The sequence below is a fragment of the Serinus canaria genome, chromosome 2, assembly GCF_022539315.1.
Source record: "Serinus canaria isolate serCan28SL12 chromosome 2, serCan2020, whole genome shotgun sequence".
NCBI classification, from domain to species: domain Eukaryota; kingdom Metazoa; phylum Chordata; class Aves; order Passeriformes; family Fringillidae; genus Serinus; species Serinus canaria.
The window spans coordinates 143,155,562-143,176,886 of record NC_066315.1 but is presented as its reverse complement, the minus strand read 5'-3'; the positions used below and the strand labels follow the sequence as shown (position 1 = coordinate 143,176,886).

Genomic DNA, 21,325 nt, shown 5'->3' with positions numbered 1-21,325 from the left:
TTTTTAGTATGGTGCATTTACCTCAGTTAAAATCAAGTCACACCTTAACTCTTTTTTTTTTTTCAAATTACATTTCTTTCAATAAAGAATATCTACAAAAGATTGCAAAACATTCTATTGCTGGATTAACAAATGCCAAACTCTGCCTTCCACTGAGATCTGCTGCACATATGTGGCAAAAGTGCACAATTAGGTGTCTTAATTTCAAAGGAACAGCAGAACCAATAATGCAAGTTTCTAGGGAGAGAGCCACTAATGATCCCTGAATTCTTTCTAAGTGCCACACATGCAAGTAATCCTTAAAGTAATAATGATAAATTGGTACCAAGGATCAGAAAGCATAAGAGTCATGCATGTATGAGAATATATAAAATATTCTCATACATGAGAATCGTGAATCATGTTTGCTGAAAGAATATTGAACACCAGTCTGTTAATATTCCAAACCCCACTACATGTAATGTGATAACTGACAAGAATGGAAATGCAGTTGTTACACTTGGGAAGTTTCACCAGATTTCTGGATCTCTCTGAATCTATCTAATCTATTCACCATTGCAAATTCATGCCAAGTATGTCTCAATAGCTTCTGACTGTTGACACAACAGAAATTTTTTCAGGTAATATTAATGTAACATTTTTTGACATTCATTAAGCAATTAGTGAGATTGATCTGTAAGATTTTATTCCAAACTATTATTTGAGAGTTTCTAGCTACTGCATGCAGACATAACCATGGAGATTTTCTGCCTAAGACAAGGAGAATTAATGTCAATCCAAACCTATACCAGGAGACTGACTTCAGATTTCTACTATCTTCATTATATTCAAACCCCTCAATCACTGAATAAACCCTGCCTTCATGATACAAGCAGCACTGCTCTCTCAGTTTTGCAAAGAAGTGGCAGCATGTTGCCTGATATTACAGTGTCACATGAAGCAAGCCTTCAGGTGGAGAACTGAACCTGCACCTTCATGCTAGCATTGTAATAAGAGGCCCTATCTATATTTCCAGAGTTTCCTTAAAACCTGTGAAAGAGCTGAACATTGTAAGAAGAAACTGTTTTCTAATCAGAAGCTAAGTCAGGTTTTTCAGTCCAATAAGTGCAATAGAATCTCTATCTCAAACTTTCACTCAAATTGTTCTGTCATTCACAAAGTGAAGCTCATTAGATAGAGCACTCCCTTTTTGTTTAGGAAACACAGCTTAAAATTGCAGTTTCTGCATCTCTTGTTCTTCAAAAATACTAAACCTTTACAGCAGTCATTTCTAAAAAGACACATTTGACAATTTGTCCTCAAAGTGGAACACAAAAATGGTGACTACAAAAACTCTCTATTCATAGAGGAGGTAACATTCTGAGTAACTGGTCATTATCTACTCATTTCAGTGCATAAATGCAGCATGTGGCATGCTGAGGTGCACACAGACCAACTGGCTCCTTAGAGTCATAGCATGTAAGAAATGAAAACAGGCTGGAAATAAACTTTAGAGGCTTTAGGCTTTAGATTAGCCACGGGAAAAGTAGCGATGATAACTTCAACTTCTCAAATCCCAAACAAAGAACTACCTCTGTCTGTGGAATCAGGAATTATTCATAGGAAACTTCCCTGATACTAAAATGATTCAAAAGACTCAAACTACTGCAAATGATGATAAAGTTTTGAGATAAACCCACTAAAAGAATTGAGAAGTGGTCAGAAAGCAGCTGCAGTGTAGTACCAGGTAGTCCATCCAGACTGTGTAGTAATGAGGTGTTCACTGTGATCATAGGTATTTTGGAGGATGCAAATTTTAAATCTAGGAAAGAATGAGTGTTTTTTTCAATAAAACACTCAACTTTGCAACAGAAACTCCTCCCAGGCTGGTATAACATACACATACAGAAATTAAGGGAATGGTACAATTCTTGTAGTCAATGTTTTTCAGGATAAACAAGGGGTTACAAAAGTTTTCTGCCTTCAACACCAACGCTATCTTTTTTTTAGTAGTAACTAGTAACTTGAAATTGGCTTTTGATAGCTTGAAGGTCTTTCAGTGTATAAATAAAACACCTAATCTTTGTGGGAAGAAGCAGGCCATCTAAGAGCATGTATTCCTGTACCTGGGATGTACCTTGAAAAATCTACAAGAAGAAGCAAGCAGGTCTCCTCATCACCAGGAAAAGCCAGGTTTGAAAGTGGTATCACTGAGTGTTAATACAAGAGATATAATTTGTACTGTGTGTTTTTGTGCATAATGTGCATACTGTGTACATATCTGCCACTCACTCCTAAATGAGTTGTTAAAGATATTAATCAAAGAATATCGAAACAGGTCCTGGAGGAAAATGGCAGGAAAACATAAATTGTAGCTTCATGGGGCACAGTATTCCTTTGTGCTACTTTACTTGGTTTGTCTCTCCACTGATTGCAACACTCATCTATGGGACATTAATAGCCTGGATAAAGTTTCACACAGGGGAAAAAAATGCCAGCTGAAGCAACAACTCATGTAAACTATTGCATTTCATTTGTAAAAATCAGTAAAGCAGGACATGCATTCCTCCATAACTGCCTTCAAGTTTATAGACAGAGCAAAGAGAAGAGGAGAGATTAAAAGAGGGGCAATTTTTTAAAGAAACATGAATGGAAACCTTTGAGCTGAAAAGTAGGAAAAATTTTAATGCAACAGAATTGAGGATGAAACAAAGAAAACCTCTTAAGATCTTCCACAGATTTTCAACTTACGCAAAAACTGGTCTGACAGCATTATTCATATTTCCATAGGTTGCTCGTCCCAGTAGTTCTCTGAAACAATTCTCAGCCAGCACAGAGGGATTTTCTTCTTTCACTCCTACTGTAGGAGAGGATGGGGGGCCTATTCTGCTGAAATAAGACAAAATGCATTGATTATATTACTGACTAATATTCACCTTTTCTTTACTGTATCCACCCTTGGTATTAAAACATTCACGAGTCACAATTTTGAACTGGGCAAGAATTGCATTTCAAATATGCATCACACCAGAATTCTGATTAACATATTTTATTCTCTTATAGCAGGACCATAGATCATCATCTGTTCACTCAGTACTGACCACTATATTAGTAAATATTTATATGGCAAAAACAAAAGCTGCTAATATTCAGTTAACTTGTTACCTACCACATTTTGACAAAACACTATGTATTGCTAACAAATGAACAAAGGTTGTGAAACCCCAAAAAAAATTTAGACAGAATCTTAGTAATGTTGCTCAGATTAATGATCTCATTCACCTGCCCACTACTGAGTCCATACTGTGTGGGTGAGCCTTAAATGAAACTCTAGTACTTCTGCACAAACAGACGGTTTGTGAGTTGAAATATAATGTCTGAGTGAACTGATTAGAACATTATCACCCACACAGTTACCTCGAAATAGACAGTGTAGAAGTTGGTCACCCTCAGCCTGAATGTCTTCCATCATTACTATGGAGAGGGCACTGCTGAGCCCCTCCCTGTGGGCACAGGGTGAACACAGGTTTCAGAAAGGAAGCAAACAGCTCCCCCTGAGGTACCTCCATTACTTACCAAGAGCCACGACCTACAAGTGGCAACCTTCTTTTTCCTCTCACAAAATACACTGTAGGAACTTGAGAGGGCTCATTCATTTACATTAACATTATGCATCTTTAATTTTAGACTGCAGAAACCAGTACACTAAACCCTTAAACATAATTTCAGTTCTGCAGTGCAAGCTTGTGTGTTAAATACATTTGGAAGTGTCAACCAAGAGCATTCAGTTTACTTAAGCATCATAAAAGCTTTAGAGCATTATAGAAAATTGCAAATTGAAATATCAGTAGTCAAAAGAACATGTTAACATCATAGTTGTAATATATCTTTTGATGGCAAAAGATTTTCTAGTGTTTCAATACTACTGAAATTTAAAATTTGCCATATGAAAATCCTGTTGCCTCTGGAAACATCAGTGTTTCAGGAGTTACCACAACAATGCTAGCCTGTCAGATTTTATTAACAGAGGAGCCTCAGGAACCCTGTTAGATAAGGAGAAATAGCTTTACAAGTGCAGCATGATTAGAATTTTAAAAGGTATGACAATTTGTATATAATCCACTATGAGTACCACAAAACTCCAGCTTTATCAACTGCTGTGCCACTCATCCTCCCTTCTTTTTCCTTCCCTTGTACTGCCTAGACTCTGATCTAGGGAGATGGAGGAGCACCTTCTCTGTGCTCTTTTCAGCACAGAGAAGGTGCAAGAGACAGTGTATGACTGTCATTTCCTTTGCTGTTTTGACACAGATTCCCTAAAATACAACAGCATTGCAAAGGTGGGGGTATGTGGGGAGGAAAGCAGTCTGCATAGCACTCAGAGCTTAGCCTGTCTGAAAGAATTCCAGTTAAAATGAAGTAAAATAAGTTACATTTTAAGCGCTTGTATATGCAAACCTACAGAAGGGGACGTAGCACTGCTTGTGAGTCTTTTTTTAGATGAATCTTCCTAGTATAAAATGTTACTCTTTGACTGCATCAAAATTATCCTGTGTCATCTGTGGGTGTAACATTTTATTTGAACTTTTAACAGCACCTACCTCAAGGTATTTCTCAGTAAGCATTCTTTGGCACTGCAGATAATAGACAATGAATATTGAATACTTTCTTTAGTTTTATAGGAAAGCTTTATACAGACTCTTAAGTTTCTAGATTCAAATGAGTATCTCATAATCATTTTGTTTCACTGGCTTGGTTTTTACAGAAATATCAGAAAACCTCTGAGAAATCCAACTGCAAGAGCTAAGAAAAAAACAGTAGTATTCCTCTGCACCTAAACCTTTTGTCCTACCACAAGAGGGCTGAAAATGTGTTTTACAATGAAGTGGGCAAGGACAATTCCCTGCAGCAGCTCTACTGGCTTTTTTCTGGGTAATCTCTATCAGAAGTGGCAACAAGGAACTGGAAGGAGAATGTGTTGAAGTACAGCAGTTTCCACAGCAAACACCTAATTACAGACTTAAACTAGCTCACAGTAACTCAGCAACTTAAGCATGAGACTTCTTAAATGCCAAAAACCAGGATTGGCCAAAGATATGACAGGACACGTAAATAAAACTTAACCACCACTTCTGAGCAGAGTAGGTACAGGAATGTTTGACTATGATTCACTAACCCTGAGAAAGAAAGAAATTCTAATTTTCCTCTAAAACAGAATTTGTATGAACATTACAGATGTATGAGATGGATTTGAAGTCAAGTTTGTATTAAGTGCTAGTGCCCCTCTGCCTGAAATAAGGCTGGCAGGTTTAGCTCCACAGTTATGAAGAATACGTCACAAAGTAAGGGAATTACTAATTTCATACATCCCCTCCCTATTTTGGAGATGCACATAAATAGATATCCACATAACATAATGTCTGATAGGCACGTAACTAGAATGTGCACTCAGATATATGAACAAATAATGACATACACAAATACAATCATATTTTTTAAATGTTATTTAAATAGTCAACTTAACTCCAAGAAGTGTCTCATCTGATATGTACTCAAAAGAATCTTGAATTAAGCTGTGAAGTTCCACAAGCTAAAATTACATTGACCTCCAAGGTAAGTACCTATGTGTACTTCAGCTACAATCAAAAATGGTTTTTATTCTATGGATTTAGGCTGGGGGTATTTTCTGGAATTTCTGCTCTTTCTCAAATAATGCTTTGACTCCATCTGCCAGAACAATATGCTTCTTACTCTTACTCTTCAAGAAGTCTCTGTGCTCCACAAATATGAAGTCACACATAAAATAAAATGAGAAATTGTCCGTAACACCATTTAAGACCAGCAGGTAACAATTTACAAACACTGTTTTCAGCTTTTGTGTCATATGCACATCATAAAAGGCCCCTACTTACCACTAGGAAAATCATTAGTCTTTTTTTTTTTCATGTTCATTAGGACAAGTTTCAAGCACAAGAGTTCAGAAATTTAAGTTGCTTTTTGACAGATTTGTTTTTCTACCACTACTATTGCCTTGCTCCACAGATGATAAAAATCACTCCTGCAGTACATATAAACTGATTCACTTTAAGTGGTCAGTCCAAATCCTACTTCAGTCAGTTTTTCCATCAGTAGTTAATTTACTTCTGCTATAAAAAGGAAAGTGTATGCCCAAGGGCACTGTAAAGAGTACCAAAGGAAAGGGCCCACCTGCAGATAGAACCCTGTAAGAGTAAGCAAAGGCAAACCAGGCTCTCCTTGCTCAAACAGCAGCTTCAGAAACATTTCTCTCTTTCACTCTTCAGATGTAAAATTCGAGTGGATATTTCTATAAATATTGTATGGGCCTTCAGTTATATACAGTAACTAGATAAGGCATGGACAGATAGACCACTATTGATTTTAGCTATTTGGTTTGAAAATTTGTTTTAGAGATAAGACAGGCACTGGCAGTCAGAAATAACACAACAAAAATCAAGCGGAGGAATTGAAAAATAAATGCCAAAACTCAAACAAAAAAAAGAGAAACTGACAGATCTAGAAAGCTGAGTGAAAGCATGAAAAGCTCGTTGTCATAGGAAGGCTGCTGAGCCTCTTAGCAGGCAAGTTTAGAAGCAGCCAGAATTGGACATGGAATTAATATTTTATTTGCTTGCACTGCTGAAGTTCATTTTATGGAAATTTCTCAGTGCTACCAATAAACAGTTTTTACACCTACATAGTGTTTAAATAGGGACAAAAAAAAAAAGGTGACTTTTCAATTGTAAGCTGACTGGCATCTCCTCAATCTTAAATGTCACACAGATCTTTTTGAATATCTGTTTGCAAATGTGGCAAGTAATACGCCTAGGACTCACTGAATACAAAAAAGAGAAGGTGATCTACACATAAATAAAACTTTAATTCCTTACTCTAAGTACTGTTTCAGCCAGGACAAACAGTTCTGACTAATGGCTAAAGGAATTAAAACCTCAGTTTCTAACAAATCTATGTAGCAAAAACATTTGAGTCACCTAAAAGCCTTTGCTTACTCATCTCTGCATCTGATCCACTAAAACACAGAGTTTACAATTTTTATCAAGTCAAAATATGGATATTTCTAGAATAACTTTTAGGCCAACAGAATCTTGAACATATGAATAAATGTGGTTGAAAACATTTTAAGACAAGAAACATTAAGAACAATTATGCAAACCTATACTATCAATTTCAAGGAGCCTCAGCTAGTAAAGGTGAGTTGTTGCTTCTACTGAAAAGAAAAAGGATATCCATCATGAAAACTTAGTCTAGAGATTGCTTAAAAAAAAATCCACACCAGTGACAAGGAATACACTTACCTGTCAATATCTTCTATTTTCTGCATGTTGAACAGCAGTGATGGCACTATCTTGTCCATGTGCTGAGGTTCCCATATGGTTGCTCGAAGCTCATCATTAACTGCTTTTCGAACCACTCCCTGAATGCCCCTGATTCCAGCAATTCGGATCCTGAGCAAAGGAAAGAGGAATTACTGAAGTTGAGTACACAGCACAGCACCTCCCAGCAGGGCTCTGGGCAGCAGGAATGAAGTACTGTGGAATTCCAGTAGGCTCTCACAAGCAGCAACTGGGAAAACTGGCCAACCATTAAGATTGCCCTTGCTTTCTTTGAACACCTTTAAAGCCGTAAGGAAGCTGACAAAATAAACAACTGAACAGAAGATGGCCTGTAAGGATAAAGCTGACACTGCTCAATGATGACTCAAACTTTGTGCATCACCTCTGACAAAAGTCCCCTGGAAAAAACCCACCAATCTACCACCCATCAGTTGAAACTTCGCACAATCTCAGCCTGTTCCAGAGCTGAAGAAAAATGGGAAGCTACTACAACACAGCTGAAATAATATCTAGCACAGCCATGTGATTGTGCCATTAGAAGTTGTAATTAAGGCTATGGATTAGTCAGAAAAGATTTTCTAAGATTTCTGAAAGATTCACAAGATGGAAACCAAAGGATAATTCTGTCTACTTAAGCCTAATGGATGAAAGGAAACACCGCTTCATTCCAAAACCATTTGAATGAAATCAACTGAGAAGTAATCAACAACACTGAAATAATAATAAGAAAAAAATTACATAAGTTCAAAAAAAGACTTGGTCTAGCTGCTAGCTATTGTCATCATTTTATTAAACAAAAATAGCTTGCAGGAGAATTTGTGCTATGACATGAATAGCAAAATACTATTTTTTGAAGTGATAATAGCAAATTATCCATTGTAATAAATGGTAGGAAGAGAATTCACTTCCTGAAAACAAGCAGAAGCTAGTACAGCTATCAAATGAAATAAGCCTCACTAAAATTTTGAATTATTTCCCTTAAAATCCACCCCTCATTTTTTAAATCTTGATTCAGGTATGGACAACACTTGAAAAGCCCTTGCTCAGTTAAATTCACTGAATTAAAACACTTCTAAGATGAACTACAGAGGCAACCAAGTTCTGTAATTATTTCTGTCTGGATTTCAATTTGTAAATACCTAAATCTGTAGATGCTTAAATCTTAGCTATTCCTGAATGAAGTTTTGTGCATTCAAGATGAACCCGATTTTATTCAAGATCTTTTGAGACAGTTTCAATAGGATTACACTCAAAGCAGGAGACAAGAGGGATGGACAAACAAGGAGAAAAACTGCTGCAGGGAAGGACACATCCTTTAGGGGGAGCCACAGGAAAACAAACTGTGGCACTTACATAAGAATGGGAAAAATAGAATTCCCATTCATGGAGGCTCTTGAGTTTGACACACATGAGCATACTCAGACATTTAAGAAATCACAGTTTTAATGAGTAATTCTCAAAGAACAGACTTGATACATGCTTTTGCTTTTCATATAAGTAGCCTCGTTAATATCTCAAGTAAGTTATGAACCCATGCATTTACAGTAATAAGTGGTGCCTTTCTGGAGACAATCCACACAATCCAACATGCATTATTAAGGTAAAATTACACCTAAATATCCTAGGAGTTCTAGCTACCTAAGATTGGCAATATTTGGTGCTACTCAAAAAGCCAGACTGTCCTTTTCTTCATATGGAATGAACTAGTCCAATAAACACCTTAATAAAAGCTGTGTTACAGACAGTATTAATGTGTCAATAGTTTTCAGTAATTCCTGCAGAATGACACTTACTCATTTTGTACTTCTGGATCAGGGTCACGGGAATGACACATGGCACTGAACCGGGACACAAAGAAGTCGTAGCGTCTGTGATATGAAGGTGTGTCTTCTTCAATGTTGGCAAATTTGACAAACTGGAAAATGCAATACATTAAAAAAAGCTTTTAAAACCAATTTCCTAAAATAGAATAATGAGTAATAAGCCTAATCTAAGCTTAAGTAACATGAAGTAACTGCATTAAGAACCCAATTTCAACAACACTTTAAAACTTCAAAGAAGAAAAATCTGAATAGAGAGGGTTTTCTTTTTAAACTTTTCCCACAAGAACTTCATTTAGATAGCTATGGAAGCATGAAACTGCATGAAATGCACTATGGAAACATCTAACACTTGAACATTGAGTCATCAACTGGCAGAATCATTTAGGCTGGGAAAGACCCTCAGGATCATCAGGTCCAACCATTTCCCTAACACAGTCAAGTCCACCACAAAACCTTGTTTTACATAACTCTAGGGATGGTGACTCAGCCACTTCCCCAGGCAGCCTGTTCCAATGGTGGTAACTCCTACAGAGAATAAATTTTCCCTAATATCCAGTCTAAACCTTCCTTGACACAACTTGAGGTCATTTCCTCTTGTCCTATCTCTTTCAGCTTGGGAGGAGAGCTTGACACCCACCCTGCTACACCCTCTCTCAAGCAGCTGTAGAGAGCAGCCCAAGCAATCAAACACAACCCGGTCACTAACTAGGTAATGTTACCTAGCAACATTCTGATATACCAAAATTCAAGGGAAATAAAGGAGGCATTCTGTCAATTCCATCTAGACAGAAGGGAAAAAGGAGGAGTCAGGGAATTATAATCCAGTCCACTCTAGTCCATTCACAGAAAAACACCGGAAAAAAAAAGCCAATTTGCCAACATCTACAAAGTCTCAAAAGGGTAAGTAACAGTCAACATGGATTTGTCAAGAACAAATCACATCAATCCATCTTATTCATACGACAAGTAAATAACTTCTGTGAATCCAGATGAAGCTGCATCTGTCAAAACTTCAGTGATGTTGTTGACAAAAAAATACACAAAATTCTCAAAGAAAAGCTAGAAAAACACTGTCAAAAGAACACTCCCCATAAGAGAGATGTACAAGAGTTTGGAAAAAATAAGGAAACACTTGTAAATCATCACAGCACAAAAACGATTTGAGCTTCACTAGAGACTTAGATGAGCAGACTGGGCTCATCGAATTTGCAAATAACACTAAGCTGGCCAGAGCTGCAGACATACTTGATTTTTGAACAACTGGAAATAGGACCTGAAAAATCAAGGAAGCAATTTGGGAATGGTTATTGCAAAACAGCATTTTAGCCAGAAACAGCTGAATGAAGAAAAGGAACTTAGTCAATGCCAATATGATGGCATGGAAAACAGAACAATATACTAAGATACATCTGCATTACTCATGGCACCTATGAAGAAACTTTTGCTATCTAACTGGGCCAAATAAGCCCTTAAATGAAGTGGTGCATCCAGCTGAAACATCACAGCCCAAAATGGTGACTGATACAGTTCTCAAATTATTCAAGAGATGGACAAAGCTTTAGATAAACATCTGTAAAGAAAGACTGAAATACACCAAATTACCTTAACTACAGCTGCCTAAAATGTATCAGTCTTAAAAGGTTCAGAAGACAGCTATAAAAACAGAATAAATAGTTTTCTTTGTCCAATGGTAGTATGAAAATCAATAATAGGCTTATACTGAAGCAAAGGCTAAGTTAGCCATTAAAACCCCTCCTTTCTAAAGTGAGCAGACTGCCTAAAGACCTTTTGGATTCTCCATCAAAGACAGTTCTAAGAACAGACTACAGAGGGAAATAAAAAGCAAAACAAAACACTGTCAGGAAAGGTCAAACACCATGCTGGCTCTGCCCTGAAGCAGAGTGATGCTCCATTAAGATCCCTCTGCTTTTACTCACACCATTTTTATCAATTCCTAAGCACAGGCTGAGGCCTTTCCTTTGTATTTTTCATGATGTAAAACCTGCTTTCATCAGCACGTTACCCATAGACATCCAGACAGGCCCAAAGCCCTTTAGCATAATCTAGAGCACAGTGATTTGTATTTTTTCTGAAATACACAAAGCTGTGTATTTCAGAAAAAAAAAAACCTACCATTTTTTTCTACTCTTTTGTTTAGTCTTTTTTTCTGTTTTATCTAGAATAGTTATCTCTTTCAGCTGCACTACCAGTTCACCCTCTAAAAGCCACAGCAACAGCTGAAAATTATGTAGTTCATAAAACTACATTCTCAGCTGTTACTGAAAATGGAGCAAAATTGTATAGTACGAGTCCATTTTACAAGTCCTTCTGTTAGGAATATCCTGTATTTCAGGTGGTAAAAACCTGACAGAAAATCTAATTCTGTATGGTCCACTGCCATAGACTGAAGGATGATCTACAAACAGCACCCATATGTTTTTTCCAATAAAGTGAGTTATAAAAATGATCATCATTTCCTTCCCACGAGACCCTGGCAAATGCTTCATATGTACTGTGGCTCCCTAGCTTGTTTCATGAAATTGTTACTAGCAAAACAGAAATAATTTTTTTTTTGCAGACAAGCATTTTATTAGTCCTTACATCTGAATAAGGCACCAAGACCAAGGACTTAGTAAACCCCAAACAATATTATCTTAATATTTTCCAGATGTTCAAGTTGACAAATGATTCACCCAGAAAACCTCCATAAAAGTATGGAAAAGAATGGAAACAAAGTATGAAGACAGAGCACTGAGAGAGTGGTTGTGAGAATATTAATTCATGTTGCTAATTCATGCTGCATTTAGTATCAGCCTTTAATATTATTATTATTTGAAGTACTAATTATTTGATTGACAGGATCTCCCAAGAGGAAAGCTTAATACATTCTTAATAACTGTTTTGCTAACAGAAACATTTACTGTACCAAGAAACTGCTTTGTAAGAAAAAATGATGAATTTAGGCCAAGCAAGTGTCAGGGACACTCCCTCATTCTGAGTACCTCTCCTGTATCAGGGGGCAGCTTTGCAGCAGGGACACAAACATGTGGAAGTCACACCTTTCAAAACAGCATGCATAGTAAGAGCTCCAGAAAGGGCAAAGGTTTTTTATGTCCTCATGTCTATAACAAAACAATTTCACCCACTGAACATACAGCATTTCTGAAGCACAATCCAGGACTAGCATTCAGATGACTGAGCATTTAGGCCACAGGAAAGCTGTCTGTGATAACAGTTTTGAGTTGAGCACTGTCATTCAGTAAAGTGTAAAATTCCATTCCATCATAGAAATGTTAAGTTTTTACAGTAGACATCACTGTACTTTGCAGCGGTGATGTTGTTATTGTTGTTACAGAATATTTTACTCCTAAGCACATATTTTCAAACAAACTTCAAATATAGCACTTATTCAACCTAAAGAAGGATAAAACTCTTATGAAAGTCCAAGCACTTGCCTAGGGATTATTTACAAAGCTTTTATAGATGTAAACATGTCATTCAGTCACAGTAAATACTTTCAAGCATCCAATGGTAACATACAGAAGTTTTACCAGTACAAGCATCTTCTATATTTTATAATACAGGAGGTACAGAAAGGAACTTACATTGGTAGTACCTTATTTCCATTTATTTTGAAACAAATAAAATTCAATCAGTATAAAAACATACAAATCTACCAGAAAGTAAAGAAGAAACATATTATTTATTCAGAAGATGTTTGTTCCAGACTGAGAAGAGAAATGTGGATCATATTAGCAAGGAGAGAGAGAGAGATTGTGCAAGCCCTTTAAGTAAATCCTACAATTTCTCAAGGACAAAATTTCTTCTATGCATTTATGCTGTTTTATGTTATTTTTATGCTATTTTATGTTATTTTTTATGTTATTTTATGTTATTTTTCTCCTCATGTATTTGTTATGTAGCAAATACAGGAGGAGAAAAATCATAACTATTTTAATGGTCCCTGGATGTCTTTAGAGAAGGTCAGTTTTATTCAAGAATAATCACCATGCGTCATATTTGAGTTTGAGTCATGTTACTTAAAGTATCTCCCTGTAAGAACACTAAGCTCGACCTGAGAATTATTTTTTTCATATCTGAGCTCCCCAATTTGTCTTCTGCAGACTGCAATTTTCTCTTGTTTCAAACACAGTGCTGATACTGGCAGTTATCACCTTTCACAGGCCAGGGTACTGTGTTTCATTATTATGAAACTGTCACATGGGAAGTCATGATCCCCTATAAATGTAAGACTCTTACAAACCGCACAGCACACCCTCAATGAGAAGTGTGAATGTTATATGTGCACTACAACAAATAAATGCCAGAAGGACAAGCACGTCAACTTTCCTGCAGAGAAAAGCTTCAAACACTGGATACACTAACTTCACACTGGATACATTAACTTTACAAAGAGCATGAAAATGATCACAAGGTTCTCAGCAATGAAAACTGGTGATTCAGTTTATTTATGAATACCTGGGATCACCCGACACTTTCAGTTTTATCAGAACAGGATGGATAATTTCACATTCTATTTTAGTTTGTGCCCTTTGGATGAAAATTCTCCTGACCACCACACGGACAGCTGTGTAATAAAATCAGCAATGGAATGTTGGCTTACAGGGTCACAGGAGTGTGGAACTGCAAAACCAGAGAGCACAAGTATGAGTGGGGGAAGCAATACTTAACTTTGAGTGACCCTAAAGGACCTAAATTCTAGCAGATGCAGACACACAATTTCTAAGATAATTTAATAACCCACAAGATGAGAAAGAGTGTTGTGTGTTAATCTGTCTCCCTGAGATTTAAATCCTATTAAAAAGACAGAGGAGAGATCCTAGAAAAGGAATTGTTCCATTGTGTATTAAATCACTACCAGCACATAATTCTGTATTGGTACATGGAATGAAAGAAGCATCTTGCAATAAGGGTAAGTTTTCATTGTCTATTTCCAGACTGCTTGCAGACAAGGCAAACAAGTAAGTATCCTGCTGGGAATATGAATTCTGACATAGCTTAATTTCAAAGTGTTGACATTTTATACTATTTTTACATACATATGCACTGAATTCTGCCCAACCCAACTGCTTTTAAAAGCCAACACTAACAAATATGAAAGTCTTGTCCCAGGCACTGGTTGATCACTTTTCCACTTGGGAATCTTCCTTTAAATTACAAATGATGACAACCAGCAATAACAGCCACCTTATGCACAGGAAGCTCTACACTGACTGATGGGATCATTACTTCACTACTCCTACAAAGGAGAAGCCTTTATAAAAGGAAGCACCCTATCAACTAAAGAAGCTTTTGTGGTACATAATTAAAATGTGGTAACACTGGGTTCCACATATTATCTGCTATTCTTCACACGAAACCCCAGTACCTTACTGACAAAATACAGAGAATTCACCTCATCAGCATTCCAAATTAGCTTACAATGTTTTGTGTTTAACTGAGTCTTGTAAATATGGATTAAGATCAAAGTTTTACTAAATTATGTATCCAATTGTTCTTGACCAGCTGCCCACTAAAGAAATTTTCTGAACCTTCTTTAAAAACTTTAGAATTGGACATAAACTGGATATAGATTAATATATATAAATTGGATCTCCTATTCCAAAAAATTTTGATCACAAGGTGAAAGATTTTAAAGCTTGTCACTTCTATCCTAGTAATAACCACTACAGACCAAAGCAATTCATTTAATTCTTTGTTCTTGAGCAAATGGAGATGCTTTACATGTACTCAGTTACTGAAATTCTGCAAGAAAATTAGAGAGAGAATTACAGTACTGTCATAAATTTCTAAGGAAAAGCTTATTGCAAACAGCCTCCAGATCCTTCCAACATAAGCCAAGGGAGATATCACTTTTTCCCACCACATTTTTTCAGTTTCCTGACCAGCACATGCTATCCTAGCACATGGTCTATAAAAACATCTTCCATGCTAAAAAAAGCTATTTTCAACCCCACAGACATTAGCAATTTGAAATTTGGTCTATATAAAAAAAATCCCAAAACCTTTTCATTATATCCATTATTGAATTTTACCGTTTTTAAGTATCTGCCTTATATAAATAGATTTACAATTATGTTATTAAGAAAATAAAAAAAAACCTGCTGCTGTGGGAAATAAGTTAACATAATTTATAAATTCAATACATAAATGCAACAAATTAATTATGTGTAACCTGAAGATCAGGCTTAAAAATGCATAAATAAAACCTAAACAATTATTTATCTAAAATAGCCATCTTCAGGTTTGCTTTTCAAAAACAAATTGAATTTTTATTATAAATTAAATGAAATTTAAATTCCAAAATTAATTTAAGATGACAAATATCCAAGTAAAAGTTTTGGGTTTTTTTTCCTTAAATATGTAGGGCACAAAGTAGAGTAAGTTCTGCATCCAAAACCAAATACCTGGAAGTCAGCAAATCACAGTAAGAAGGCAGTGGGAGCTTCCAAATCTTTGCAAGCCTTTAAACCACCCAAAGATGTTCTGTACAGAGATTTGCTTCATTTGAAACCCTTTTAACCAATCACAAGAGTCCCGGCAGCTGAAGCAAAACCTGTGAGGCTGGAAAAACCCTACAGCTCAAGTAAAGAGGTCTGAATTTTACTTCAAATACATCACTGCTTTTCTATATCAATGAAGCTTTGGGTAGAAAATAATCAAAATCTACGTAGAGCCACAATCATACTCCATACATTTTAAATGTAAGCAGACTATAAATTTGTAGGGGCCTTAAAGTGAGTTTCCTAAAAATACTATGTAAAATTTTCCAAAGGTTGCCTGACTTTTCACCAGTTAAAACCATTTACTTCATATACAACCCATTCTTTTCTAGACAATACCAGTTTGCACTCCAAAGTGGTTTATCAGCTAAAGCACATGAAATATTATTCAATCACCAGACCATCTCCTCTTGCTTTTTGGTTTTTGTTTGTTTGCTTATTTCCTTATGAAGGAGAGAAAAAAAGGCTGAATATGGCAGTAAACTTTCTTTGTTAATGTAACAAAATCTATTTAAGAACACAGTAAGGCAGTGCCCTTGGTAACAGACAAGCTGTTACCCTTATTCCTTCTAAGTCAATACAAATAGACTTGTATCCTTTGTCTTCATTAACTCTAGAAGGCACCTAGGGAAATTAGCAGAGTTTGGCTACAATAAGGTTTTGGAATGCTGCTGAAGAGCCATAAAAATTCTTTCTCCTCACAGAGTTTCTCCTCTCACTTAGGGAAACCTTTTTTGGCGAGTTTTATAGAAGACAAATAAATTATCTCCTAATCCAGGAAGTCTCTTAATCTTGTTTACTCACAAAAGACTTAGGAACCAACAAGAATAACAAACAGATTTCCCTAAGTGGAGTCCTGTTCAGTAACATGCATTTTGAAGTGACACATGCCTTGTACATAACAGTGGAGGTTGGCACTAACCAATGATTTTAAACAACTGGAAAGTGATGCACACCTTGCCATTTGGCAGCCTAGGAAACAAGTTCCAAAGACATTTCCCTAAAAGGACTTGCCCAGGCATTATTACACAAACAAATCAAAAGAAGCAGGGTAGCCTGGCTCAATGATATTAATATAAATAAGCAAAATTTTATATGTATAATGAGATATAGATCTCGTTATCCTCAGTAAAGCTGCCCTGCTAGTGGGGGAACAAGGGACACTTCTACCCTATATTACAGCAAAACTCTCCTTATTTCACCATAACAAGAAATCCTGCTCTAGGGTAACATCAGTTTACTACGCCCTCCTGTCTTCCTGAGCTGCAACTCCATTTAATTTCATGAGCTACAAACCAAATCCAAAAGCCCAACAGCTTAACTGATTCCACAAAGAAATCCCCCACTGTTAGCAATGGTAATAATTTACATGAAAAGCAAGTACTCTGTACTCATGTAAAAGCAATAACTCTAAGTGAAAACAGTCCACATCACAATCCTGGAATTTATGAGATTACAATTTTACCAGCTGGAAAATACAGTAGTTAGAAGGCAAGTATTACAGAGCTATACTCTTGATTGCACCCATCACTCTAATTGGAAAACTAGACGTCTAAATCTTCATTTTGACACTTTTAGTTATGCCCTTCAAGCCTGGATCGAAATCCTGAAATATTTAAACAGATAAGAGGTGAAATTGCAATACTCAAAGCTACTTTTCAGCTAACAAGAATCTTTCTGTGTAGCTTAAGCTGCCAGAAAGCAAAACACTGTCTTACCTATATACTGGCTCCAGGAGGGCTGCTTAAAGACTCAAACCATGAACTCAAAGCACAGCTTTCCTGTTCCTTCCAGAAGTTATTTTTGTAGGGAACGAGCCCACACATCAAAAGAATTTGGGATACTGAAGGGAAACAGTTTATCTGCCTCCAGCTGGTATCTGCTTTGTGCTTAGGCCCAAAGGATACACCCTGCTACAGACAGCATCTTTCAATTGATGTCAACTGGCAGACCCTTCACGACTTCTCAAACTACTTTCCTAAGCAAAGATTTACTCTGATTTGATTTAGCATCTGAGCTTACTCACAGAATTAGTCCCAAGGACTTGCAGCTTTGGTTCGCCTGATTCCAGAAGCTTGGCCACCATATGAAGGAAACTTTCCACAAATGGTTTTATGCTTTGAGAATGGCAAGCCATTAGAAGTTGGTCCAGTGCCTCCATGGCAATTAAAACATAACTGAAAATTAATTAGAGAGACACATAAAGCTATATTGCATGTATCATTTACTCAATTAGTTCAACTTAGGAACTTACCACAAAAAATAGAAAAGAAAGAATGGAAGGTGAGTATTTCCCACTGCATAAAAATGACACTTGGAGCTATTTTCTACATCCATATTTTCTGTCTTTTTTTTCTTTTTGTTTTTGGGAGGAGATGGGGTGGTGTAGGAGGGAGGGAAGCATGGAATTGAGTGTTGGCCATTTACCCTTTCTGTAAAGTTATAAAAACAGCTTTGGATGTCATGAAGGCAAAAAAATGGTGATCTGTGATGGATGTTGCTTTTCTTTAATAATTCCTGTCACTTCTTAGACTTAGTATTTCTCACTTAAATATTTGATTTAGCCAAAAGGGCTGAAAAGAAAGATAATGCTGTTTTCCTGTGTCCTGACTGACATTCAAGGGTGTATTGGGCTCTCATAGCCAGGTTTTGTCAGCAAGGAGCTGCAGGGGTGGTTTCTGTCAGAAACCAGGAGTTGTCCCAAGACACACACAGCCAGCTCCAGCCAGCTCCAAGACTGACCCCCAGTTTCCCAAACTTGAGCCCCTCAAGGACACTGGAAGTGCTCACAGGTAATCAGATATCCACAATGCAGAGCACAGAGGACCCTGCTGGAGCAGGTGGCTGTGCCTTGAAGGAAACTGCTGCCCTCAGAAAGGCCCTGCTGGAACAGGCTTCTGGCCTCATGGAGAGCAGCCCATGCAGGAGCTCCTCTGACAGGATTTGTGATCCCATGGGGGACCCACACTGGAGCAGCCTGTTCCTGAAGGACTGTACCCTGAGGACAGAAGCCATGCCAGAGCAGTTCTTAAAGGACTGCTTACAAGGACAGAGACAAGGTAAGAGCAGAATGTAAGAATGAGAGGAAGAAGGAGCAGGAGACACAATGGTAGGAGCTGACCACAGTCCCCAGTGCTAATCTGCACTGCTTGGTGGGGGTGGATGCAATGGACTTGGGAGTGAAGTTGAGCCTGGGAAGAAAGACAGCTGGAGGAAAGATGTTTTTAAGCTCTGCTTTAAATTCTCATTATCCTACTCTGTCATTAATTGGCAGTAATTAAATCAATCCTCCCCAAGTTAAGTCACTCAGTTTTATCGTGGGGAAAAGGAGATCTCCCTGTTCTTATCTCAACCCATGAACTTTCCATCTTATTTTCATCTCCATCTGGCTGAGCAGGAGGAGTGAGAGCAGCTGGATGGGGTCCAGGGGGAATTGACCACAAAGGGATTGGGTCTGCCTTGCTTTCCAGACTTGATCAGAACAAACATGATTAAATTCCATGACTTGTTGGCATCTATTTTTAATGACTTCTCTCCTTACCCATAACGATGTCTGGCCACATCCCTGGTCAGTCTCTCTGCCAGGTAAGCCCCAATTCGATCCAGCTTCTCTGGTGCAGAAACTGCATAGAAAGTCAGTTTCTCCATGTCAGCTTTAACAAGACCATCCTAGAAACAGAAATACAAAATAGAAAATCAGAGAGTTCATAGGAAATATAAAGCTTTCCAAGTGTTCTTCCTTTTTTTCTAGTTAATATTTAAAGATCAGAGCAATCAGAGCCTTACAAATGAAAATAAGCTACTGAAAAAACTCCAAAACTATTGAGCAAAACTGCCATAACCTTAGCTCAAAAATCAGCAACATGAAACAACTAAAATATTTTTAAAGGAAATGAAGCAACTAGCTTGCTCCACCCTTTTTTTGTGAGGGAATGAGTATTTTAGGAGAAGGTATGTAGTAAGATATGTGACCAGTTCTAAGACACACTTCTTTCCTAACAGCACAATGTAATTTTTTTCCCTTCCCATCCCCCCACCATGTATATTCGATTATTTTGATAAAATATACAAACAACACTGTAGTTTAAATATTTAATATTGTAGTTTAAGTGTTTTATTTCCTCTGTGTCAGATCTTGAACACGGCTGACCCCCAGGCATCTGAGGGCTAACTGTCAGATCGAAGATGAAGATATTAGCTCCATCATGAACTGTAACACAGATCTGCTCAGATGAGGTTATAATCATAATCATCAGGTAAACAAGACAAGGCTTTTTGTCTTTTTGTTTTCCCCTGGAAGTTCATAAAAACATTTATTTTTCAAATAAATTACTTTAAAGTGTTTAAGATATTCAATACTGGTTTATGAACTTTATCAAGCAAATCTTCTGATACTATAGGGAAGGTATACAACTGAAGGGAAACATCATGAACTGGCCTGTGTCCTCCACTGACCCTATAAATACCAACCAAAGCACAGACTAAGAAATGCCAACTCAGAGCGACTGAGTTAGATTTAAAATAAAACACTACAGTTCTAGCATTTCCAGGTTTTTCCACACCTGCATCAAAAACTAGATTAGAACAAATAAACCTATAAAACCATACTGTTCCATGCATTCAATACACTGTATACACAGAAAACATTTCCTTTAAAGCCAGTATTATGCACTTATGTAATACCTGGCACTCAGTAACAACATCATTTAAAAAAAAGCCAACATACTTTGTAAACATATAAGCCAAATATTATGCAAATACTGACTGTGCTGCTTACTTCTACTATAACAGAAGATATAAAAATTTGAGCAGGAGAAACATAAACTCTTGATCAGTCTGAACTGTCAAATAATTATGCGTAGACATGTGCATTCCTCTATGGTAAACAGAAGTTATTTATTTTCACAGAAAGTAATAGTTAGGCTTTAATATAGCTCCAAGACTGTTACAGTGAAATGAAAAAATAAAATTGTAGATGAGTATCTGGAAAAATTTTTAAAAAACACCAAAAAAACCTTTTTGGGTCACAACAGTCTACCAGAACTATAAAAATGATCACAGTCGGTAAGCCAGGAGTTAAAAAATTCAAATCCTGTAGAAAACCAGAAAATGTTCACACCTGCAGCCACAAGAAAGCAATTGTTTGTGGTTCTAAAAAGTGATGAATTTCAGTGCTACCTCTGCAGCAGAATAGCTTGTTTAATGAAATCTCTGTTTCTCTGAGCAAAACATACTAATTTTATTCTTCAGTGTGCAGCCCTGCTTTGAAAATGGAATTAGACCAGATGATCTCCGCGGATCCCTCTGCAGATAAATTATTCTACTAACCTCTCTTAAAGCTATTAAGCGCTAAAGCAGAATTTATGGTAAAATGTTAAAAGAGAAAAGAAAACAGAAAATTTTAAAAAACTGCTAAATCACAAAGTTTAATCACAGATTTTCAAACATCAATCCCTTAAAATTTTAAAGTTATGACTCACTTTTGGATCTTCAGGAAATATGTTGTCTACCAGACGTTTGTAGCGAGGTCGCAGCGCAGCACAGCAGCAGCAAACTCCTGCAGAGAGATTTACCCAACGGGATTTAGGATGCAGTTCTAGGGACTCATTGGAAGGGACAAGCTGAC

The 21,325-nt window shown here is 36.9% G+C and overlaps 1 protein-coding gene across 4 annotated transcripts in view; it reads right to left on the bottom strand.

The window, feature by feature from the left end:
- Positions 1-21,325, bottom strand: part of EFR3A (EFR3 homolog A) — a 75,430-nt gene that overhangs the window by 31,503 nt on the left and 22,602 nt on the right. For 3 of the 4 annotated variants that reach the window (XM_050970854.1, XM_050970853.1, XM_018913963.3), the window contains 6 exons: positions 21,180-21,256; positions 19,241-19,368; positions 17,726-17,876; positions 9,146-9,267; positions 7,314-7,463; positions 2,731-2,868 (listed from right to left, as the gene is read on the bottom strand). In XM_050970854.1, coding sequence (XP_050826811.1) covers positions 2,731-2,868; positions 7,314-7,463; positions 9,146-9,267; positions 17,726-17,876; positions 19,241-19,368; positions 21,180-21,256 — 766 coding nt within the window. The remainder of the gene's footprint in view (positions 1-2,730; positions 2,869-7,313; positions 7,464-9,145; positions 9,268-17,725; positions 17,877-19,240; positions 19,369-21,179; positions 21,257-21,325) is intronic. The other variant, XM_050970852.1, reaches the window with a different exon arrangement.